Genomic DNA, 25834 nt, shown 5'->3' with positions numbered 1-25834 from the left:
TTCCCATGAACAATGAGAAATATCAGATGAAATATCAGTGGAAATATCATTAATGTGCTGAAGGAAACCTGTTCACCTAGAGTTCTAAATCAGCTGTTTTAAGAAAGAAGGTGAAACAGCATTGTCAGATATGCTAAGATTGAAGGTGCTGGCTATACACAGGCCTTCATCAGGAATGATTTGAACCCAGAAGGAAGTAATAGATAGGAAGCAATAGTAAGGAAAGAAATTGGCAGAACTGTTGGTAAATATATTTTTTGGTGTCCCAAAAAATGTATATACACTTTAACAGCTGATAGCTCAATTTTGAAAATGAAATGTATTTTAATAAACACTGCCTTTATGATTATTCAAAGTGTGTGTATACATTTTTTTGGGACACCCTATACTTCAGAGAACATTGGACATCCAGTATTTAGGGGGAGGAGTGTGTGAAGATTGAGAAGGATAGATGATGAATCAAGGTCCCCATGGAAGTGAAGGGATTGAGATCTAGACTATAGACCTTTAAAACAGTCACCTACAAGTTTACCTGTTGCCTAAACTAGTTTGCTTAATCATCAATTGATGTACTGGAATCACAAGAAAAAATCTTAAAGCTTTTTATTTTGTGCTATCTAACATATTTCTTACATATGTACATCAAATAATTTCCCAGTAATCTCTATAAAACTGCTAAGAATTTTTTATATGTTGAACCAAAGGACCATTTCCACATTAATCCAAGAGAAAGAAAAAAAAAAAGAGGTCTCATCCAAAGAGAATCTGATATGATTCTAGAATACTGAGTTGTTCTAGAAACCATTGCATCATATTTAGATCATCTTTACTCAGTTGGTGAAGCGGTAGAGCAACAATTCTCCTTTGACAGGGTGCCAACAGTGAACAAGTGTCCAAGATTTTAAACAGTGTTGGGGACCATCTTGAAGGAACTGGAGAAAAGCTAAATACTTCTCTGGGTCCTAAGTAGACCTTTCTGTAGGGCCTTTAGCCATCAAAAGTGAATAATATCTGCTTACTAGTATATGCATATATATTTTTAAAAAGACATTAAAATTTTAAATTTCTATATTGACATTATTATTGATTTTTTATTTTTATTTTTTTAAGAGAGAGACAGAGGACGGGAGAGAGAGAAGCATCAGTTGGTTGCCTCCTGTGCACTCTGCAACCTGGGGATCTAACCCGTGACCTAGGTATGTGCGCTGACCGGGAATTGAACCCATGACTTTTGATGCACGGGATGACCCACTCGGCCAGGGCAAATTCCTATATTGATGTTCTGATTAATAACCTGTGTTTTCCAGTTTCTTATTAATCATTGTTCACAATTGGGCACAGTTTGAAAAATAACCAAAGTACTAGTAAAATATTCTAATAAGTCAGCTTTAAGTTTTTAAGGGAGAAATATATATTTTTTTAATTAAAAAGTTTCTTCCTGGTCTTGAAAAATCTAACCCTATGCCTGATGCATTGTGATTGTGACATGCCTTATGATTAAAAGAAATGTTTTTAATTAGACGCTAAACTAAATTTATAATAATTGTTCTAAATACACAGAATGTCCCTGGCTGCTTATTGTGTCGTCTGTTGTAGAAGAATGGGAACCTCAACTCCTCCTCCAAAGAGCAGCACATACTGGAGAGAGATCAGTGAGTACAGTTTAAGCAATAACATTTTCTTATAGGAACAGCGGCCTGTTTCCAGGGTAGTCCACACAAGCTTATTGAACCCATGATAAATCTGAGATTTGTCTGTCTTTTCTAGGCTAATAGTCTCCCCCCGCCCCCAATTGGTAGGCCTAGAGCTAGTCCCTAAGGAGACAATACAGGCACACCTCAGAGAGATTGCAGGCTCGGTTCCAGACCACTGTGGTAAAGCAAATGTAGAAAATCGAGTCACATAGATTTTTTGGTTTTCCAGTCTATTAAGTGTGCAGTATTGTTATGTCTAAAAAATGCTATGTACCTTAATTTAGAAATACTATTGCTAAAAGATGCTAGCCATTATCAGAGTCTGCAACAAGTTGTAATCATTTGCTGGTGGAGTCTCTTACCTTCGATTTGTAAAAACGGCAGTAAAGTGAAGTGCAGTAAAACGGGGTGTGCCTGTATTGAATCACGCAAAGTCCCTGTTCTCGCAGAGCTTCCTCTTGGTCTTCACATAGATCCGTTTTTAGGGAAGATCCTCTTCATCTAGGAAATTTTAAATAGAAGAGGGAACTTTTTCCTCTCTCATTTCTAGCAGAACAAACTCAAGGGTAGTGAATTTTCTTTAGGCCCAGTGATGGGTGGCAGCGGTGGAGAAGGAAATAAACGGCTGCCCCGGGCCCACGCTGTGGTGGCGGGAGGAAGTCCAGGAGCCATGTTGGAATGAAATTGTCCAGAGGAGCTGGACAGCCAGGAGCTCTGTGTGTCGCGCTTCTGACCTCATCCCTGCAGGCCTCCTGGCACTGTCCTCTCCCACCCTGGACCACTAGGCCCTAAGGTTTGGGAGGAATGTCCTCTGCCTTGCCTGATGCGGGAAGTCGATTGGGGAGAGGTCCTTTTCCCTCAGAAGGGAGGAGAATGTGTTCTTGGCAGCTTGTGTTGAAGCTCTGAACAGAGGGCTACCTCTACAGTAACCATCTAGGTAACGTAGAGTCTTGTGGACGGGCCACAGCCCCTCACCATCATGGCTGGTATGTCAGTTGTGTTCAGTGCATGTAACAGAGACTTGACCACCATGGCTTACGTAGTAAGGTTTTCATTTTTCTTAACATAACAGGAACTCAAGACTGAGGCACTTTAGGGCAGGAATTGCAGTTTAGCAATCCTTGTCTTCCTCTCCCACTTCTTTATTGTCTTCATGGTCACAAGATGATTGCTGAATCCCTGGGCATCAAGAAGGCAGCCAGCCAAAGCTACCTTATGAGGCTTTGTCTTTTTATTTGGGAGGGATCCCTGTCGACCTCTGTCTCTGACTGGCTACCACTGTGTTGCACAGCCATCCCTAGCTGCAGAGAGTTGGGACTTAGATAGGAATCAGGTTGTGTTAGGAAGGATGAAGGGGTTTATATGTGTTAAATAGGCAACTACCTGTGTTTCCACTAGGGTTTTTAAAAATATTAATAAAAGTGTTTTCAACGTTTCCAAATAAACTTGTAGAATGTAACGTGTATTTAAAATGGGGCTATTAGCCTAACAGGTTTAGCTCAGTGGATAGAGCGTCGGCCTGTGGACTGAAGGGTCCCAGGTTTGATTCTGGTCAAGGGCATGTACCTTGGTTGCGGGCACGTCCCCAGTAGGGAGTGTGCAGGAAGCAGCTATGGATGTTTCTCTCTCATAGATGTTTCTGACTCTCAATTCCTCTCCCTTCCTCTCTGTAAAAAATCAATTAAGAAAAAAAGATACTGTCTCCTATAAAAAATAAAAATTAAAAATAAATAAAACGGGGCTATTAACCACCAATTTTAACATAATTACTTTGGAAAGAGTCCTTTCGTATCCCAATAGACAATCATAATCCCTCAATATAGTCTTAGTAGTGAAAGGAGAATTATCCCCGTTCCTTTATTTAATGGGATGTGAACTAACAGGAGTCAGAAGGGAAGTGAACTCCCTGGACATGGCCTTTAGTGGGAGCGCTGGGCCTGGCAGCACCAGCAGTGCAGCGGGGACTAGGGCCTTGCTGATGGGGTGGGGATGGAGGAGGGAGACAATGAGTGTGAAATGAGGTTATATTTTTCACCCAGTTTATATCTGGGGATAGTAAGCCTGGTGTTGATAGCAACTGATTATATTAATGGAAAAATATCAGTCACTTCTTATCTGAATATGCCTATTTCCTGTCGTTTTTAAAATGAAATTCATCACACTGACTTTTTTTTCCTTTGAAGGAAACATAATAAAGTTTACTGGATCACTTATTTTAGGGTAAGTGTCAACAGTGAAATACTAATTGGCTTCATTATACTGTTATTTGAGATCTCAATGGAAGTGGTTTACAGTTCGCATGGGGGAGTGAAAGGGTGTAGATCTTGGAAGTAGGTGGATTCATCCCTGGCTAGTCACTGGTTCTGCCACGTCAGTGTCATCGCTCAGTTACTTTACCTTCAGCTATAGTCAAAATTAGTTTGGAAAATCCTATGAATCACCATAAAGCTCTTATGAAAGGAAATTGAGGCTGACTTAGAAAAGCAATTGATTGACATCTCCCATCTCGTGCTATTTCAGAGGCACTTGCTTAATGAATGGAGTGACTCTCTTTCTGAAAATTGTATTTTTATTCTCTTTTTTTTTCGGGGGTGGGAGTGACATGTTAAATGCATGTCTCATACTGCTCTAGTATTTTTTATTAGTAATAGTCTATAAATATAAAGCCAGCTCTTGATGCTAAAATGATAAAGGAGATATATTTGGCACTTTATCCAAATATATACATTTCTCTATGACATTGTAAGGTCAGGCAAAACATATTTAGATGATTTTTCCCTTTGACTTATTCTAGGCAAAAGGTAAATGAGTACTCTTTTGTAAAGTAGTTTCTTTGTTTATATCACAGTTATATTCAGGAATAGAATGGAAATTAATCACACAATTTTTAGTAAAAATTTTTGTCTTTCAGGGAAAGCATGATAAAAATACTGAATACATGTCTCTTTTTGGCTGCTCAGATAGATAGATCCCCAAGAGAGAAGAGGGCTCTTTTCAGCCTTGTCTCTCTTCCTCTGGTGCCAGCAGTGTCTGGCCATTTTGTTTTCCCTGCTTTTGCTCTGGGTTAGGAAGTTCAGGAGAACGCTTTAATTAGTATTATACTAAGGGCAGCCTTTGTGTCTGGATCAAGGGAGTGTGCAAGTCAATCTGATTCAGGGGGAAAAAATTTCATTTGGGGATACACAACATCAGAGGTGACATTTAAAAACTGACTTTAGTTATAACTCTTAGGAGAGGAGACACTTTCATATGTTGGTGATCCAGTACAAATTGACTAATCTTTTGAAACCACAGTTTGGCATTATATAGTAAAGTGGAATCATAATATGCTGTCAGCAAGTCTGTAATTCTGCTTCTAGATATGTACCCTACAGGAACAAACACGTGTGTATAGTGCACCTGGGTGTGATGTGCAATGGTGTCGGTAATAGACCCAAACTACAAAGTCCCTAAATGCCCATCTGTGGTAGAATGGGAAAATAACTTGTGGTATATTCATACGGTGATGAATCACAACCATAGGAAAGTATAAATGCGTGAACTAGATACATGCAGTGACATGGATGAACCTCACAGAGGACTGAACAGAGGATACATACAGTGTGATTCCATTCTTGTGACGTTCACAGGCAGACAAAACTGCTGTTTAAGGACCCATATGCAGATGGTAAACTATGAAGAAAAACAAGGTTATTATTATAATGAAGTCAGAATAATAATTAGCTATGGAGATGAGAGAGTGCGTCAGGATCAGGAAGGGACCCACTGTGGGCTTCTGGGATACTTGCTGTTAAAGTTCTGTTGTTGTTTTTTTGCCTGGATATGGTAATGTAGCTATTTATTATTGTTGTTAAACTGAAACGTGTATACTTTACACATATACTTTGCATATATACAAATATATGGTATTTGCACATTATTGCATATATATTGTTTTCCAATAAAAAAGAAAAGTTAACTATTATCTTTTTAAGTTAACTACTTAAAGCTTAATAAAAGAGTGACTCTTGTGTTACATTTACATCATATATTTATGATGAATTTTTTGTTTTCTTTTTAGTAGTTCGCTATTTCTTACATATGAACTTCTGGCCCTGAAGAAGTCTTTGACATTAGATACTCAAGTGGTAGAAAGAGAAAAAATGAAGTCATATATATGTATGCACACAGTTTTAGATGAAAGAGAAAATCATGGTAAGTTTTATGGTAAAGTAATCCTATTTTTGTGACAAATGGAAGCTAGTTATTGAATTTAGAAATGAATATTTAAAACACAGTATAAATAAGGTAGGTTCAGCTAACTTTAAGAATCACCAGACCCTGTGAGAACCAAGTCCTTAAAGAGTTAATTGGAGCCCAAGTTTTGGGCTTCCATATTTAGCCAGGTTTTCAGTTCTCCTATAACAAGGTGAAGTGAAAGCTAGCAAGCTGTTTCAGGGTAAACTTGGAGTTCCCCACCTTAGTGGGGACATCAGTCCAGAGGCTGGCCCTCAGTTTGGCATGATTTTGTCACTTGGAGCTATTTCTGATTTAAGGGATTTATTTATTCATTGTGCACACTAAACTGGAGAGATGGATGCATAAATATGAATACAAACTTATTTACACAGGGAAAAATCTGTCTTGAATGCTAGAAAACCTGTTTTTACTAGTCAGAACATTGCTCTTCTCCATAGTTAGGTTACAGGGAAACCTAATTAGTAATCAGACGATTACTTGGTGAACATGAAATTTGAGAGCAGAAGAGTATCGTTCCATCAAGATGTGGGTAGTCTGGTGAGTCACCACCCTTGACTTGGAGCTGCGTGTTCCTGCACTGTCAGCCAGAACAGCCAGGCCTGCTAGTACATGATGATTCCTGAGTGGGCAGGTTCTGCTCCCTGTCCACAAGCTGTGTGTATTATCATTTAACCTTCCTGTATTTCAACTTTTATGGTGTTACAATTTCACTTACACAGATCATTTTTATAGTTTATAATTTACCTATATAGTGAAGCTTAATCTCAGCGAGATATCTCCAAATTTTAGTTTGAGAGGAACTATTTTTAAGGGACATTTTCCTGAATGTAGCTACTCCTGTGCTGTATATGAGGATTTTTGTTAAGTTTAGTGTTTCTGTTTCTGTTTTGTTTTTCACCTTTTCCCTGACTTGGAGAGCAATCTTATTTTGGGATTTAGAACTCCATGTTCCCATAATGGTTTTAGTTGCTTCAGTCGATAGTGACAGTAAAAACAGAAAGATGCTATTTTATACTTTCTTTTTGAAAAAACCTAGAGTTTAGTTATATTTCTCTTTGAAGTATTAGAACTTGGCATTAAGAGTACATACTTGATGTTATTTAAATTTGTAAACACTTTAGGACTCATTTACCAGGCGCGAAAAGAGCTTCACAAAACAGTAAGAAGAATATTGGCAACCTCAGCCAAGATATTACGGGGTCCGTTTGCTGGTAGGTATCAAATCTTTAACTGGGAATCCTGATCAGTATTCTTAAAGTCATTCGATGGTCTGCCTAAGATATTTTTCCATTTCATGTACTAACATTTATTATAGCAGTGAAATCTTGGGCTATATTAAATTTTAAGCCTTAATTCCTTGAACAATTTTTTCCTTCCATCTTTGAGAATGTATTGTTAGATATTTGTAAATAAATATTGAGACTAAATATACCCTCTCCAATATTTAAAATTTGTTAAGAAATCTCTCTCATGCTTTCTCGTAATGAGAATACTGCATGGAAAATGTAGATTTCACAATCAGCAACTCTACAGTGTAGAGCTAGCTATAAAAGAACAGAACAGATCTCTTTCAAAAGTTGATGTCATGAAAAAGAAAAGGTGGAAAGCTTTCTAGAATTAAAAGAGACTAAAGAGGCTTAAATCCTGGTTTCAAAAACAGCTCTCAAGACATTTTTGGGAAAATTGAAGAAATTTGAATATGGAGTTAGACTGGAGTTTAGATAATTTTGGAGGATATTTTTGTGTTCTTGAGTGTTACAATGGCATTGTGATTATATATAGAATGCAGACTTATTTTTAGGAGATTTAGTGTGACCTATGATAGGGTAAAATTCATAGGTCTACAACTTCCTTTTACATAGTTTAGAAAAATATATAGATGTATGCATATAGATTGAGCAAATATGACAAAATAAGTTTTTAAATCTAGCTGTGGTAGGCAGATGGGTATTAATGTATTATTCTTTTAGTTCTTCCATATGTTTGATTTCTTTTTTAAATATGTTTTTTATTGATTTTAGAGAGAGAGGAAGGGAGAGAGGAAGAGAGAAACATTAATTGGTTGCCTCCCATATGTACCCCAACTAGGGCTTGAACCTGCAATCTTGGTATGTGCCTTGACTGGGAATCGAACTGGTGACCTTGTGGTGCATGGGACGATGCTCAACCAACCGAGTCACATTGGCCAGGGCTGTTTGATATTTTTTTAAAAATATTTTTTAAATATATATTTTATTGATTTTTTTACAGAGAGGAAGGGAGAGGGATAGAGGGTTAGAAACATTCAACTAAGGTACATGCCCTTGACTGGAATCGAACCTGGGACCCTTGAGTCCGCAGGCCGATGCTCTATCCATTGAGCCAAACCGGTTAGGGCTGATATTTTTTTATAATGAAAAGTTTTTTAGGGAAAAAGAAGAAGAAAAAAAAAAAGATCACATCAGTTATTATCAATACCTGGAAATAGATTTAACTCTCCTATTGTAGATTTCAAATATTTATAAATTACCACTTTACATAAATGGGAGGATAGCCCTCGCTGATTTGGCTCATTATATAGAGCTTAGGCCTGCAGACTGAAGGGTCCTGGGTTCGATTCTGGTCAAGGGCACATACCTCGGTTGCAGGTTCGATCCCAGGCCCCAGTAGAGGTGCATGCAAATCGATGTCTCTCTCACACTGATGTTTCTCTCTGTGTCTCTCCTCCTCCCTTCCACTCTCTCTGAAAGTCAATGGAAAAATATCCTTGGGTGAGGATTAACATAAATAAATAAACAGGAGGATAAAAATGTTTATATCTGTTCACATTGCTCACATTGTCTTTTTCTTTCTTTTTGCAAAGACACTTTTAGCACAGTTGACATGGAAGATCATGAATGTGCGGCGTGGCTGCTCCTGAAGAGGAGCAGGTCGGGTGACAGGACGGCCCGATTGCAGGCTGTGCAGGCCATGTCGGAGGCCCACCACTGGCATGGTAATGACCCTCAGCACATGGCAGCCCACTAGCCAGGTCTCCATTTCTGATATAAAAGAGGAGGGAATGAGATTTTTAGGAGGGAAATAATTCAGGCAATCTAAAAATATATTACAAATATTTCCAGAAATTAAAAAAAGAAACTCCAATGCAAACCCACTGGCCTGGTAACCAGATGTGTTTGGTAAGAACAGCCTCAAAACTGAGGTAGATCTATTTGTGTAACTTTGTAGCAGAACAAAGTGTTATTTGATTAGAGAAACTCTTGATTCTCATAGTTATGGCCTCATGTTGTATTACATTTTCTTGTGGTTCCTATTTAATGAAATACATTTTAATTGCTTGCTGCACCGTAGCATTATATTTGCTTTCACTTGACAATTGGCCTAATACTAATAATTAGTTAAATGTATCTGGTTCATGTATATATATCATTGTAAGGGGTACTTAAAATACTTACTTGTATTAAAACCCACAGGTTTTGCAGTAAAAATACTCAGCAAGAACTCAGATTCTAGTAGGGATGAATGTACACTTTGAGTAATGTCATCTCATAAAAATGGGTAAACAAATAGAAAAAATAATGTTCTCAAAGAAAAGTCTCAGATTGAGATCTCTGCCTCCATACTAGTTAATCAGTTGATTGATTGGTGGCTGTAATTATAATTAAATTAACTTATTTCATAATGTTAATGGACACTTAGAATAAAAATCTTTTTCAAAATCTGCCTTCTGGGACTCCAGCTCAGACTTACTGTATCAGAAACATCAGGGTTGGAGTCCTGGCATGTGTATTGTGAAATGTTCCCCACACGATCTTGAAGAACTCACCAGATTAGGAACTGCCATCATTAAACAGAGTGTCTGCTTCAGTGGTTGGATTTTGCTTTGATACATTTCTTAGTCTATTTGGGCCACTATAACAAAGTACCATAGACTGGATTTCTCACAGTCTGGAGGCTGGAAGTACAAGATCAGGCTGAGTTGGGTGTCTGGGAGGCCCTGCTTCCTGGTTCATAGCTGGCCACCTTTTCTTTGGGTCCGACCTGGCAGAAAGGACCCGACAGCTCTCAGGGGTCTCTTTTATAAGGGCACTGATTTCATCATGACCTACTCACCCCAAAGGCCCTTCCTCCAAATGCCATGACACTGGGGATTAGGTTTCAACATATGGATCTGGGGGGACACAAACGTTCAGTCTGTAGCAATCGATAAAGAATGGAGTGGTGAATCATGAAGGCTAAGATAAAGTACCTCATACACTACACCAGGGGTGGGGAATGTCCAACCTGTGGGCCATGTAAGACCCACGGAATCATTTGGTCTGGCCCTGCCAAGGCATTAGGGGTGAGTTAATTAAATGCTTGACCAAACATAGCAGGCTAATTTTTAAATTGATAATTTTATATGGCCCACAAATGATGTTATAAATATCCACATGGCCCTTGGCACAAAAAAGGTTTCCCACCCCTGCTCCACATGGACATCATAGAATGAAGGTATCATACTGTTACCAGAACAATAGACCTAACTGCAATTGCAGGTTTTGGAGTAGCAATCAAAACAGCTTTTGAAGGCTAGAATTATTTTTAAAGAGAAGGTAAATTGGTTCTCACCTATTAACTTTCACATTTGAAGTTCCTCTTTTCAAAAAATGTTAGTTAGACCCTGACATACCCAGGTATATGTTGAGGAGAATTGTGAGATCAGATATGGAAATGATGGGCATTTAGCTTATTGATGTTGTAGTTGTGAAAAAATACTTGGGACATATAAACTTGTAATTTAAAAATTAGAGTGCTTTCAAGTAGTTTGTCCATTTAATCCTTGAAACTCTAAGCCAATCTGGGAGCTAACGGCATACTTTTACAATAGATTACCAGTATAGGACAATTGCTCAAGCCTGTGATCTGAGAACTCGTATTGGTTTGGCACGAAGCCAAGAGAGTGATCTTCGCTTTTTTCTCCCTCCACCTCCTTTACCAGCTTTAAATGAAGTAAGTAAATAAAATAATACAGTGAGTGAAAAATTGTTTTAATATATAGTCTTCACTTTGGGTATATAATAAACATTCAAAAAGTAGTTTGTTGGCTACTTTTTACAAGCAAGTAAACAATGTCAACCTGAAACTGTAGTTTTCCTACGAAGATTTCTTGATTCCTCAGGAGATGCTGTTTCTCTGTTATTTTCCCCTTTGGGGTATCGGGGGGTCTCTTGCACCAGAGGATAACTTCATAGCATATCAGCATCCAAGAATTGGTCCCTTGATCTAAGGTTGCTTTTAGATTAGTTTATCTCAACTTCAACACTATTGACATATTTGGCCAAATACTTCTTTTTATTGGAGGGTGTCCTATGCATTGTAGGGTGTTTAACAGCATCCTGGCCTCTTCTCCTTAGATTCCAGCAGCAACTCCAAGTTGTGACAACCAAAAACGTTTGCAGATATTGCTGAATGTTTCCCGAAGTGCCAAACACAGCTGGAGAACCACTGCATAGAGTTACTGATGATGATACATGGAGATTCCAGTTGTTAGCCAGCAGTACAGATATTTGAGCATGTTTCTTGAGTACCTTTCCTAGACTAGAAAAGGAAAAATCTGAAAAGTTGCTATCAGGTTTTGAAGGATTGAAAAACGATTATACTAGGTGTAAGTTATTAGGGAAAATCAGATAGTAATGAGTTCTGGATTTTAAAAGCCAGCTTAAGTTAGAAAGTGTAATCATCATTTTGAGTCAAGAAGTGAAGTAGCCCAGGAGGGGAAATGGAGAGCTGTACTTGGCGAGAGGTCCTCAGATTGGGTAGCAGATGCGAAAGCAAAGTATTCAAAACTAAATGATCTGTTTACCTGGGTGGGTGACTGTTTTTGAGACTAAAAGCACTAATTTATCTCTGCTTTTTTGTTTGTTTGTTTGTTTTTTGCTTGTTTGGCTTTCTTTGTGTACTTTTTGTTGTGTTCAGTTGTTGAGCTTAATTATGAAGAATTTATTTTCCTTTTATTTCAGGATTCTTCCATTGAAGAAGAGCTCAGACGCTTGCTGGCTTCTTTACCTCAAACGGAGCTGGATGAGTGTATCCAGTATTTTACATCTTTGGCTCTGAGTGAAAGCAGTCAGAGTCTAGCGGCTCAGAAGGTTAGTTCATCTATTCATTCTGTAAATATTTCTGAGTTTCCACTCTTTGCAAGGTCTTGTGCCGGTGGCTCAGTGGTTGTCAACCTATGAACTAGGAGGTTATGGTTGGATTCCTTGTCAGGGCACATGCCCAGGTTGTGGGTCGACCCCCAGTGTGAGGGATGCAGGAGGCAGCTGATCATTGATTCTCTCTCATCATTGATGTTTCTCTCTCTCTCTCCCTCTCCCTTCCTCTCTGAAATCAATAAAAAAATATTTAAAAAAAAAAGATTGCTCTCTTCTAGGAATACTTCCATGTTTTCTATTCTAGTAAGCAACAGTTTGCATAGCTAAAGTTCCCATAATATTTAGAGACATACGTATTAGTTCTTTCTAATACTGTATGTAATACAGAGATTCTTTTTTGGTTCAACAAAAAATATTAGTCATGTTTTTAGTAAAAGTTTTAATTATCTTACTTTCAGGGTGGCTTATGGTGTTTCGGAGGAAATGGACTTCCTTATGCTGAGAGCTTCGGAGAAGTTCCTTCAGTGACCGTGGAAATGTTCTGTTTAGAAGCCTTAGTAAAGCATTCGGAGGTAACTTACATTTTCAGATGTGGTTTATCTTCATGATCACATTGAAAAAATTATACATGTTCATTTAAGGGAAATTATCCTCATTTATTAGAAAAGGAAAAAAAGCTTTTTGTTTTAAAATTTCTGCTTTTCCCCCATTCATTTGTTCAAATTGATAATCATATTTTAGCAGCAGTACATGAATTTCATTCCTGCTAAATATTTCTAAAAACGGATGTAATCTTACTTGCACTTGAAGAAATCAGTGGGTTGTCTAAATACAGCATTTGTCTTTGAGTTATGCTGCCTTTTTCTACCCTTCTCAGATCGTTTTTACAAGTAATATTATCACGTCATTAATTTCCATTAAAACATCTGTCCAAGGCGTGTCAAGATAGAAAAAAGAAAGCACTCGAACGACCAGATTTTAACCATATCATATATCAGTGATTGTCAAACTTCTTGGCATTATGACAACCTTCCTATCATGATTATAGTTTGATTTTAAAAAGAAAAAAAATAGCAAACCTCATGGTGCTCAAACATTAGTGCGTAAAAATTCACGTGTTAAAAACACCCATTTCCTGCTCACCTGTGGCAAGTGTCATTGACTGATGTGGGGTGGAGTCCGGACTTTACATTTGTGCCAGGCACCCCCGGCGAGGCTGCTGCTGGTGGTTCTGGTCATCCCACGTGGTGAGGAACGTCATCCTGCACATCCTAAACTCGCCCGTTTAATGTTGGGAACCATCGGACATGGCTCAGGACACGGGCTTTCTGGGCACCTAGTTCCCACCTGTGGAATTAGGATCAAGGACAAAGCAGAGTAAAATGTCGGACTACCGAAGGGAATGGGGGACAACGAGCTTGAGTTTTTGTGATTTAGTCTCGTATCTGAAGCAGAAGATGCATCTGCAGTAGAAGATGTGGTGCATGGAATATAGTAACCTTTCCAGAAGCCTCTCAGGCTATTACACATCACAACCGTTAGATGTCAAAAGGCATATTTTAAATGCATATAAAACGTGATAAAATTTAATAACAATTTAGAGAATGAAAATTGTTGCATATACGTGAGTGACACGGTGTCATGTCAGTGAGTACAACTAGAGATGGAAGAGGCAGGCCATGCCAGTGACCTTGGCAGACCAAATGACTTGCTGTCATTCTGTCACCTTACCTTAGTATACTTATGTCCTTTGGCCTTCTTTCATCTCTTTTCTCTATTAAAAATTCACATTCCCTTTTCTTTCTATTTGTACTAGATCATTCTCTTTAAACAATTTTCTGACTCCTGAGCTCAGACAATCCCAATAGCTGTGATTCTAAGGTAGTTTTAAGCCAATCAAAGTATCACCAGAAATTGAAACAGTTCTGTAATAATGATGCTGTTAGGTTATTTCTGACCAAGAGCTAAACAGCATAACTTTAAGAATAAAAATTTCAGAAATCCTGGTGAGATAACTTACTTTTTTCAATGGTTTTGAAGCACTTCTCATGTTGACAGGGGTTTGTGTATTAAGTAAGCTGAGGTGAGAGGTTGGTGGTCCCTCAGGGTCTCTGTCCTTGAGCAGGGGCCACCTGGCTGCCCAGCCGCATGCTGTGTTACCTGCTTAGTGAATGTGTACGACATAAAGTGGGTTTTCATTAATTTATTGTGCTAGATACCCACACATTGTGATAAAATTGAAGCAAGTGGAGGCTTGCAACTACTTCAGAAGATGTACCAACTTCACAAGGACTGCCCCAAAGTACAGAGAAATATAATACGTATCATTGGAAATATGGCTTTGAACGAACATCTTCATTCAACTATAGTTCAATCAGGTAACAACTTTATATGCTGAGGATTTGGGATCCAGATCTTTGTTTTCCTACCTCCACCTCTCCTGATATATTCATTTTTCAACTGACTGAAGACTGCTTAGGGCAAGTTATAGGTCCTACAGCATGTTGTTTTAGTGGAGGGGCAAGGAATTGCTTAGTTATTTGGATAATCAACACCTAAGATAATCAGTGTGTGGCAATCACATGAGAGCAGTTTTTGCTGATGACCATCTAAATGTTTCTATCTTTGATAATGAATGATTGTTAGTGACCAAGATCTGGGTGCTCTGTGTGCTTATTGCTCCTGGGGTGTTTTATTCTTGACTTTTTCAGTGGAAAAAGCTGTGATAAAAACACACACACATACATACATATCTACATACATACCTGCACATGTACAGTTGACCCTTGAACAACACGGGTTTGAAGTGTGCAGGTCCACTTATGTGTGGGTCCACTTATATGTGGATTTTTTCAATAAATACCTGTACTATTTTAGATCCACCATCCGGAGTCCGCGGATGCGAGAGCTGACTGGCTGCGTTGATCTACGCCAGGTTTATAGGGACTTGAGCATCCATGGATTTTGGTATCCAAGGGGCCCTAGAACCAATTCCTGGCAGATACTCAGGGGCAACTTAAGTTTCTGAAGACTCTAAAATTATATGAAGATCTTCAATAGCGTGGTTGGTGGGACCAGTGCCCCTAACCTCTTCATTGGTCAAGGGTCAACTGTTTATGCATATGTTCTTACATTTATATATATTAGAAATTAAGAATTTACATTTCTTCCTATGAAGGACCACTTACAAATAAATTTTATTTGTTCCTCTTTTTATAGGTTCTTAAGATAGAAACTTAGATCACTGATTTTAACCTTTTCCTTGTTTCAATTATATATTACTGTACTATGCATCAAGTCATTTCAGAATGCACTTGTTAAAACAACAGTTATGTATTTTGCTCATAAATCTGAAATTAGGGCAAGGCGGTGTAGGGAAAGGTTACACCTGCCCTATGCAGCATCAATTGGGGCAGCTCAGCTGTGGGGCAGTGGATGCACTTTCAAGATCACTTGCTCACAGGGCTGGCAAATTGGTACTGGCTGTCAGCTGGGAGCCCAGTGGGGCTGGGGCCATTGGCTCCTTTCTACATGCTCCTTCCCGCCAATGCCCAATGAAAGCCAGGTAGGCCTAGGGCCATCATTTTCCTCCTGAAACCTCTGCACCACCTGAGATGGATGATGGGGACCTAGGAGGTGTGTTCTCTTCACCAGGCTGGGTTTCCTTACTGGCAGAAGCACTGAAGTCTCACCACATTGTGGAGGCCTCACATGCCGCCAGAACCCTGGCTAATCTAGACCGAGAGACGGTGCAAGAAAAGTACCAGGATGGCGTGTACGTGCTTCACCCCCAGTGTCGCACAAGGTAAGAGAGCAACTGTCCCCTTTGTCCCTGCGGGGATGGAAAGCCTACAGGGCTTACCGTTTAAATTTATTTCTGCATAATTTAGAGAAGTTAAATACCTTCCAGGTAAGAAAGTCACATACCTGATATACGGAAAGTTTGTCCTCATCACCTCAGAAGAATTGCAGGCTGCCACAGGGCATGGAAGGAGCTAAGTTCTCAGGGTTATTTCACATGAAAGGCTTGCGTTCAGGAAGGCAGCCTTCACCTCGCATTACAGGTCACACTTCAACTGTGCGCGTATTTCTTTGTCTCAGAGCACTTTCTACATAGATTTAATAACTGATCCGGATTGTACAGGTCGTTCTGGATGGGAAGGAGATAGGACATTATTATTTATATGCAGGCAACCAAATTAGCCTGGGCCTAGACCTCCAGGGACTGGAAGAAGTTTATGCCAGGTTGAAAAGCATGCGCTGGAAGCAGTAAGTTGTAATAAATCTGACTCTCACTCCTCCTCAAGGTGATTTCTGGCCAACTTTTCCAGTTGTGTCATTGACAGAAAGGACCACAGTGAAAAAGTTAGATATTTCTTGGATTTTGTCAGACACTTTAAAATAGTAACTCAGAAAAGAGCAAAATCTTTTTTTTTTTAATTTGAAAAATGGATTGCCTGCTTAATCCCAATTTGTAAGTAAAATACTATTGTGTTTGTGTGTTGCATAGTTGTGCGTGCCCTATAAAAAGATGTAAGTAATATACTATCTACATATTTTAAATGTCATATCCAAAGAAAGAATATTACTTTAAAATGTCATTTGCAGCCGGCTGGAGTGACTCGGTTGAGTGTCATCCCATGAACTGAAAGTTCACTGGTTCGATTCCAGTCAGGGCACATGCCCAGATTGCAGGCTCGCTCCCCAGCAGGGGTTGTGCAGGAGGCAACCAATTGATGGTTCCCTCTGACATCAATGTCTCTCTCCCCTTTCCCTTCTTCTCTCTCTAAAATCATTAAAAACATATTTTTTAAAAAGTCATTTGTTCTATTTCTGATAAACATCCTTGATAAATTTTTGAAAATCTCTTTATGCACGCTGATTCTCTCTCTAAAATCATTAAAAACATATTTTTAAAAAAGTCATTCACTCTATTTCTGATAAACATCCTTGATAAGTTTTTGAAAATCTCTTTTATGCACGCTGACTTTGAAACTACTCTAGCATATTCTTATTTAATTTTTTAAATACTTATTGATTTGTGGGACATTCTCATGGAATTCTCTGTAGGGCAATCTGACATGTGTCACTTCTCTCATCACTTGACTCACTGCAATTGATTTTAGTTGGTTCGTCTGGCTAGATGTCCCCATTTCTATAGAGCAGTGAGCACACTCCGTGCATGGCTTTGCCAAAACTCCTTGTAGGGTTCTTCAGCAAACCTGCGCTCTAAAGCTCGCCTTCATTTTTATTTTATGTCCTGTAACCCTGCTAAGCACCATCCACAGAGTGTGCTCTGTAGATTCTCACCAAAACAATAATGTGTTCATTCTGCTTCTTTTTAAAACTCTCTCCCCTGTTAGTCAGCCCATTAAAGCAGATGTCCTTTTTATTCACGGCCTTATGGGAGCAGCATTCAAGACGTGGCGTCAGCAGGACCAGGCGCTAACTGAAAAGGTTTCAGGGGATGAAACCAGGTATACAACATGTTGGCCCAAGGTAAGGATACAGCCGACTCTGGTAGCCCACCTTTGGAGCCCTCATTGTGACTTGCTTTTCTATTTTTACTGGGATTTTTTTCTATGCAGTGTTTCTTTCCCCTAGTGACACCTGTGGTATGTTACAAGAATAGCTGGGCTTGTCACCTTGTGTAATTTAGGGTACAGTCTATGACTCTAAGAGACTATTCCAATAAGTAAAAAACAGGGACCAGGGCCAGTTATCATTCACTTCAATTAAAAATATAATACAGCCCTACCTGCTTTGGCTCAGTGGATAGAGCGTTGGCCTGCAGACTGAAAGGTCCCAGGTTCGATTCTGGTCAAGGGCACATGCCGGGTTTGCAGGCTCGATCCCCAGGAGGGGGCATGCAGGAGGCAATCAATCAACGGTTCTCTCTCATTGATGTTTCTATCTCTCCCTCTCCCTTCCTCTGAAATCAATAAAAATATATCTTTAAAAAATATATATATAACAAATAAGATATTACATGCATGATAGTTGGCTAGTGCTATGATTTTAATAATGATAAAAGTAGAAGGACTTTGAAGAAGTAATTCTACTTTGGATTTCTTTGACATTGTTTCATCCAAAGAGCCTTAACCCTGAGATGCAGTCCCTGAGTGGAAGCTATTGAAGCTCAGTGACACTGGTGCTGGGAGCCTGTGGAGAGAGTTCCCAGGGCTTGTCCCACTCTGCTCCCTCCCCTTCACAAAGGCCTGTCATGCAGCAGAATGGCTTTTACTTGGTGGTGACATTGAGGTGTGGGGATAACGACAGCCTGGTCCATGGAGACAGAACTGGGACTGTACTGAGTGTCTCTGAGTGCTCGGGTCGAGTCTCTTAACCATCCGACCACACTGTCGGTCCTGAGGTTGTAGCTTTCTGTGAAATGCTTTCAAAAGCCAATTTGATCCAGACTTAAAAACAGGCCTTGCTTCTGGCTGTAGCACATTGAAACAGAGTATCCTCTGGAACCTACACTGGCCTTACGCTATCAATACTGATGCCACCTGTGACCGGAGACATGAAAAGATAAAATGCTGGCCTTTTTTCTGGTCAGTGCGATTTTTAGTCAATATCGCAGGAGTCCTTTAGTTATGCATTTCGGTTACTAGGAAATAATAGGGGCGGTGGGAATTCATAATGGTCTTTTGTGCCTTTTATCTTACGTAGACATGGTTAGCAAGAGACTGTCCCGCTCTCCGAATTATCTCTGTGGAGTACGACACCAGCCTTAGCGACTGGAGAGCGAGGTGCCCGACAGAAAGGTAACGGAAGCTTTGGAAGGCGAGGGCCCAGGCCACAGGTGGGCCCTCAGGGATGGAGACAGGATCTTCTTATGGGAACTAACCTTTCTTCTCTCTCTTCTAGAGGAGTTAGCCAGACATACATTAACGAAATAGACTTAGAGTGTCAGTGTTGGGCTCCTCACGTGGTTCACTTACAGCTATTCTAGTGGAAGGACACGGACCCCATAGCAAAGCATCCTTTACTCCTGAAGTGAACTTGGTGCTTTTGCTTTTGTGTTCTCAGTCATACTGGCTAAAGGAAGCAAAGAAAACGGTGCTGAGCAGTACAGGCTCCTTAGGGCACTCGCATGTCACCTGTGCGATTGTATAACAGGAAGGACACAGGCCTTCGGCTTAGGACCTAGCCAGGGGTCCTCAAACTTTTTAAACAGGGGGCCAGTTCACTGTCCCTCAGACTGTTGGAGGGCCGGACTTTAGTTTAAAAAAAAAAAACTATGAACAAATTCCTGTGCACACAGCTTCACACAAACACTCCATCCATGCTCTTGTTCCGGCCCTCCGGTCCAGTTTAAGAATCCATTGTGGCCTTCGAGTCAAAAAGTTTGCCCACCCCTGATAGACTGTAGCCGGTTCTACCTCTGACTCACTGTGTGATCTTAGACAAGTCATTACTTGTCTGGAGAGCTTGGTCTACAACTTGGGAGACTCGGCCTGAGTCTGGGGGTTCTGAATGGCCCCCACAGAGGTGCCCGAGGAACGGTGCCGAGGGCAGGGAGACAGGACCAGGGCTCCTTCCCACTTCACCCAAGGACTCTGACCAGCCTTTATTCTGAAGAAAGGATTCTACAGGTTGGAAACCACCAGACCAGACAGTTTTGACACTCCCGCTTTGAAAATTACTTATTTTGAATGCTCTCATTCTAATAGCTTTCTGGTATTTCTAAGTAATAAATTATAATAATGTTTTCAGCCTCAATACAACAATGACTCAGTACAATGACAGCTGCCTTTATGTAGCGAATCACAAAAGAGGGGCCACGAATGAGAAAGGACCCATGTCCTGGTGCGGGGGCAACTGGTGTGAGACTGACCTTTGACCTGTGAAAATTGCCAAACTTATATTAGATGCTCAAACAATGCTTGTTTAGTACATGAATGGCTTGTTCTGGGCTTAGATACTCTCAACTATGCCAGTGATGAAGTTAGAAATGGGCAATGAGCAATTGCAGAAGGTGAGCAGAGAGAATAGGGGTATTCCTGACTCCAGATGTAGCACATAGCACTGGTCCAATAAACAAAAGTTCTTGCCTTAAAACTGGATAGCAAACTTTGGGGCGATCAATAGCCTCTTGTCATGCCTGCTGTTTTCATTTTGTTCAGAAAGTCCATTGCATTCAGGAGCAACGAACTTCTTCAGAAACTCCGAGCTGCTGGTGTTGGGGACAGGCCGATGGTTTGGGTGTCACACAGCATGGGGGGTAAGTGCGTGTCATTTCTGTGAAGCGAGCATTGGGAGGGTACTGTCAGCCATGCGGGCTACCTGAGTTCCTGCAGCTCTCTGTTTACTCGAGAGTGACCCTTTCCCCCTAAACAAATGTTTTTGGTACAGCGAGGAGTTTTTAAATTACTGTTCTTCCGTGCTAGTCCTTTGTCAAGAAGGGACAACCAGTGACAAACCATATAAAAGGGATATGAGTTTGACAACTTAATGCTGTCATGTAATGATAATGAATAACCATCAGAACAGCCCCTGGCTTCTACAAGCCTGACTCGTAACTGTTCCTGGCTGGTCCCAGGGCTCCCCTTTCTTCCCTGCACCCCAACCACTGCAGAGGCCATGAGTGTTCTAGTGCCACAGCCACAGCCACAGCCCCTTGGTGCCTGCTTACCCGGCCCTGCAGGTGTCGGCTCTGCGGCTCCTTGTGTCGCTTGCTGAGGGCCATCTCCTCCCAGCCCTCTCCCCAGTCCAGTTCCAAATCTCACCACCCGCTCACAGAGGGCCTTTCTGCAGCTGCTGCCTAGTTCACCTGCTGAAATGCTCAGGGCGCTGAGTGCAGGCGTTGAGCTGAGAGGAAGGTAGTGCCGCCATCTCTGTGACCTTGGGTTTCATTACTGGCTCCACGCCCGTGGGGGAGACAGAAGGCGCCTTCTGGGTGCATTTCCCACAGGCGCTTGTTTTGCACGAGAGTCAGCTTTGTGGGACTGTGTGTTGTTGGAATATCAGTACTGCCCTAACGGAGTGGGCATTGGTGGGCTGCTGTGGCAGGAGGGGGAGACTGGCAGCTGCATTTTCGCTTCATTGATGGACACATAGCAGACCTGAATCGCCTTCTGTGGGACAGTGCAGCCTGGGATACAAATGAGTTTCTAGAATCTTGTTTGTAGGTGAGATTCTGATCCAGAGGATAGCGAATATCATCCACTGTCGATATTTTGAGGCCCTGTTTATTAGACTACAGAGAATTATTCTGAAACTTTTTAAAGAAAGCATCTCTTTCTCCGTATTTCTTGTTTTGCATATTTTGGGTTTTAAGAGTAATGGAGGGAAGGAAATAGCTTCTGCCTTTTTTGTCTTCTCCACGGCCAGGTCTTCTTGTTAAGAAGATGCTGTTGGAAGCATCTCAGAATCCAGAGATGAGCACTGTTATAGACAACACCCGAGGGATAATATTCTACAGCGTCCCTCACCACGGGTCCCACCTGGCCGACTACTCTGTCAACGTCCGCTACCTTCTCTTTCCCTCATTGGAAGTCAAGGAACTCAGCAAGGGTAACACTGATTTTCTGTCCTGAGGGAAACTGGGATTGTATTAATGTCAATTACCTGGGAAGGGAGAAAAAAGACAGTTTCTAACCTGACGATATCATCTCGTTTTACTATTTGTAAATGAATTGTGTTTAGACTATCACGGAAAATGTTTAGTTTACATTTGATTTTTCTTTGATACTTTCCCTTTTTGCCTTAAGCCATTATTTGTTCAAATATAATAATTTTAATACTATGTGAAATGTTTAAAAATTTAAAAGTTATATAATGTTTTGCTTTAAGTATAATTCCAAATTACCAATTAATTGCTTTTTTCCATGAATTTGAAAAATCATCAACTGTTAAGATACGCTCAAGCGTTGAAGATTTTCACCTTATCAACTGTAAAGCATTATATACAGGGCGGGCAAAAACAGGTTTACAGTTGTTCACGTGGAAACTAACAAATAATAATACAAGAGTAAACTCTGTGTTTGCATAGTCACAGCTGTCAACCTCCTTTGGCCCAGCCTGCATTTGCTTTCGTTAGTAAGCGTTTTCTTTTTCTCTGGAGGACCCGTGGATCAGAATGTGGAGCCCTCGGCTTGAGCTTAATGCGCCAGATGTCTTTTTATTCCTATTTTCTCTCACCTTTATGCAGAGAGAGTTACTTTATCTTCTGAACCTTTCGTTGAATTTTATTTTTTGCAGTCAATGTTATTTTCATAAGCTCTTTCTTGTTCTTTGATCCATTATCTTTTGTCTCTTTCTAAAGAGACAAATTAGTGGGGGGTTTTAAGTTTCCCTGTTTCTTCCCCAATCCGGTTTTCTGTTTGCTCCTCGGGTCTGACTTTAGGCTGTCAGCTTTCCTCTGATACCCGGTGCTTCTTGGTTGTCCTTTCGTACTTGAGGCTGAGGGACTCTGATGTAGACAGGCTTTGGTATGGGAGGCTGTGCTGAGGGTGGATGTGAGGTGCCAGCCAGCTCACGGGGGGGCCCCGAGTCCCACACACTGGGGGCTCCTTCCTGTCAGCAGTAATGTGGGAGCTCTCCCCCCCGACACTGGCCACTCAGTTCTGCGTTTAGCCCTCTACTCTCAGCTTAAGGAAGGAGAGACAGTTAAAGAGCCACCATCTGAATTAGAACCCTGATTTTCCCTCTAAATTTGGAAGGTTGTATTTTATTGTGAATTGGATAAACAGAACCTGTCATGATCTTAGTCTCTGTAATTTTACAGATTCTCCTGCGCTTAAGGCACTACAGGATGACTTTCTGGAGTTTGCTAAAGACAGAAACTTCCAGGTGCTGAGTTTCGTCGAGACCCTGCCAACCTCCATTGGGAGCATGATTAAACTCCACGTGGTGCCCGTGGACTCAGCAGGTACTCCCTCTGCAGAAACTTGTTGGCCATTAGACACCTAGTTGGTGATACTTAGCATTTAATGATCAGTGTCAGCTTTTATATTTAGTTTCTCAGTTTTAGGGAGATCTAGATTCTAGTCCTGTTATTCTTTTCAGCCACAGACTAACATTTCTCTGCAAACATATAACCTTGGTATTACTACTCCCCGCCCTTCATTTAGTTGATTAGGTGGCAAAGGTTAATTGGCTAACTCTAAATTAGCCATCAACAGTGAACTCTGTTAAGGTAAGAATACAAAACCCTTCTATTAGCTAGACTGAAAGGGGCATTTCATTTAAAAGACTGCATGCAGAAACCTTAAAAAAGATCAACTAAAGGTATGGAGGCTTTAGTAAATAAATGGAAGATATATGGAATATTCAACAAAGATTTTGATGGAAAAAACTAATGTTAAAAATAGAATTTCTTCACAGTCCTGAAGGTGAGGGAATGACCAGTACCTGCTGCTATAGTGTATTGCACTGTGCCATAGGCTCTTTGAGAGTAGGGCCCGAATCTTCATTCTCCTTGTGGCTCCTTGATGACTCCGGGATGGTAGGTGACCATGCCCGACGCTCCCCGGACTCCTCAGCTTGCTGTGAAACCCTTTTCTGATCACCCCGGAAGCGGGCTTAGGTGCTGTCCTGGGAGCCCGCACCGCTCCCTGCAGCCAGGGACAGTGTGTAGCTGGAGCACTCGCTGGGTGGCTCTTTGGTTTGCATAACATGTTTTGTCCGAACCTCCTTACATGCTATCTAAATAAAATGAAAAGCCTCAATACTCTAGTGAAACCTAAAGATGGTTTTTCTCCAAGAATGTGCCATAGGGTGAGCAGTTACTATTTAGTAGTTGGCGAGCTCAAGGAACAGCTGCTGGTATTTACCAAAAAGGACTTTGGAATCTTAAACCAAAAGCAGAGTTAATATTATAGATTAACTGCTTGTGGTGACATAGCCTCATCATAATTCTGTGTGCACCTTCTTCTGTGTCACCAGGAGGCTCTCTTCCTCCCACACCACCAGCAGCAGCCCGGGTATGGGTAGCATGGACCCCATGTGGGAGATTCCCATTCTTCATACCGGGACAAGGGAGCTCATTCATGATCAAGTTTTATAATATAAACTCTAGAAAAAAGTGTTTCTGTTATATTATAGTGATCAGGCCCTATTCACTACTAAATTAGGAAGTAGGCCAGAACACAAATGAATTTATGAAACACATAAATTATACCTGCTGAGAATCCTTTCAGGCATGATTACTCAAATATAGTTTAGCTACAGTAAAACTTAGCTAAAGATCTCTTATCTTTTAAGAGTCTTTGTCACAACCAAGTGAACATTTAGAACTGAAAATCTGGCCTCTTTCCGTATTGATAGGGGAGAAGCTTACATTTTTACTTAGATGTTATTCACATTTTTGTTTTCTTCAGATTTAGGCATTGGAGATCTAATTCCTGTGGATGTGAACCACCTGAACATTTGTAAGCCAAAGAGAAAGGATGCCTTTTTGTACCAGCGTACCTTACAATTCATCCGTGAAGCTTTAGCCAAAGACCTTGAAAACTGACCATTACCTTCCATTTTTCATGTGAACACAGTGAGAGAAGCTTGGTGGTCTCTTTCGAAGCAATCATGCAGACACAGCCACTGTGGCATCAGCGTGGTCTGGAGCATGTTGCAGGCACAATACTGCAAAGCACAAGCGCAGAAGTGGCGATCAAAGAAGGAAGGGCAGACGGATTCTTTCCATTACAAGGAGCTCTGTGTGCCAGTTTATGCTGTGCGGTGTTGTCCCTGGTGAACAAGCTGCTGTGGGTAGAGAATACCTTTTGTCACCTGTGACCGTCTATAGCTTACCCTTGCGGAGCAATGATGGCTTCTGAAGGGATAGCGAATTGTCAGCTTACCATAACAATGCTATTGGGAGAGTACCTAGAATGGGCAGGAGAATGATCTAGAACATAAAAGACTGTTTTTGTTCTGGGATTCCATGTGCTGTAAATTTTTACTAACATGTAAGTGTAAACCTTTGTCTAACATGTTAACTGTTAGACCTGTTGCCAGTCATGGCTCAGTTCCTTGTACGTTTTTATTTTCATATGGCTGAGAACAGATATTTCTCTTCAAAAAAATCTAGCTTACAGAATTTTTTTCCAGACTTTAGCTACCTATACTTGTATTTTTCCCAGATAAAGTAGCTAATCCATTATTGATCACAGTGTGAATAAAACTATTCTAAGCCATTATATAGATTAGTAATACTTAGTATCAAGATTCTCAGATTCTCTTGAGGCCAAGTAAAATATCCCTTTCTTTCCTGCTCCTTTGACCTCCAGCAAGTGAGAAATAGGAAATCATGTTGACTTTTTCTAAATAATGGCATTATTGAGATATAATTCACATTTCATAATATTTACCCTCTTAACTCAAGGTCGTTTATTTTTAGTATATTTACAGAGTTGTGCAATCATCACCACTGATCTCAGAACATTTTTATCATCCCCCCCCAATAACCCCATAACCCGTAGCAATCACTCCTCACCTTTTCTCCCCCCAGCCCTGGCAAACACTAATCTACTTCATCTCTATGGATTTGCCCATTTTGGACTTTCATATAAATGGAATTATACACTATGTGCCCTTCTATGTCTGGCTTCTTTCTCTTAGTATAATGTTTTCAGGGTTCATCCATGAGGAAGCATGTATCGGGGCTTCGTTCCTTTTTATGGCCAAGTAATATTCCCTTGTATGGATATACCACACTTATTCATCAGTTGATGGACATTTAGATTCTTTCGAATTTGGGGGTATTATGCTGCTTGAACATTCATGTACATTTTTTTGTGTGTGAATGTATGTTTTTCATTCTCTTGGATGTATACTAGG

General features: G+C 40.5%; 1 protein-coding gene across 3 annotated transcripts; it reads left to right on the top strand.

Moving 5' to 3' along the window:
• On the top strand, positions 1 to 25834 carry SERAC1 (serine active site containing 1). 3 transcript variants are annotated; one of them, XM_014545066.1, is made up of 17 exons: positions 1 to 123; positions 1556 to 1652; positions 3878 to 3914; positions 5755 to 5888; positions 7055 to 7144; positions 8776 to 8907; positions 10783 to 10904; positions 11915 to 12043; positions 12508 to 12621; positions 14265 to 14427; positions 15704 to 15854; positions 17413 to 17548; positions 18725 to 18819; positions 20182 to 20279; positions 21389 to 21571; positions 22785 to 22928; positions 24379 to 25834. In XM_014545066.1, the coding sequence occupies exons 2-17, from the start codon at positions 1562 to 1564 to the stop codon at positions 24513 to 24515; spliced, it is 1956 nt and encodes a 651-aa protein (XP_014400552.1). In that variant the 5' UTR covers positions 1 to 123; positions 1556 to 1561; the 3' UTR covers positions 24516 to 25834. The 3 variants fall into 3 exon arrangements, with proteins under 3 accessions (XP_014400552.1, XP_005872949.1, XP_014400553.1); XM_005872887.2 differs by having other exon boundaries at positions 1 to 129; positions 1562 to 1652; XM_014545067.1 differs by lacking the exons at positions 1 to 123; positions 3878 to 3914 and having other exon boundaries at positions 1574 to 1652.

The sequence above is a fragment of the Myotis brandtii genome, unplaced genomic scaffold (assembly GCF_000412655.1).
Source record: "Myotis brandtii unplaced genomic scaffold, ASM41265v1 scaffold395, whole genome shotgun sequence".
Taxonomy (NCBI): Eukaryota; Metazoa; Chordata; class Mammalia; order Chiroptera; family Vespertilionidae; genus Myotis; species Myotis brandtii.
The sequence above is the reverse complement of the archived record's forward strand: the minus strand, read 5'-3'. Positions and strand labels throughout refer to the sequence as shown.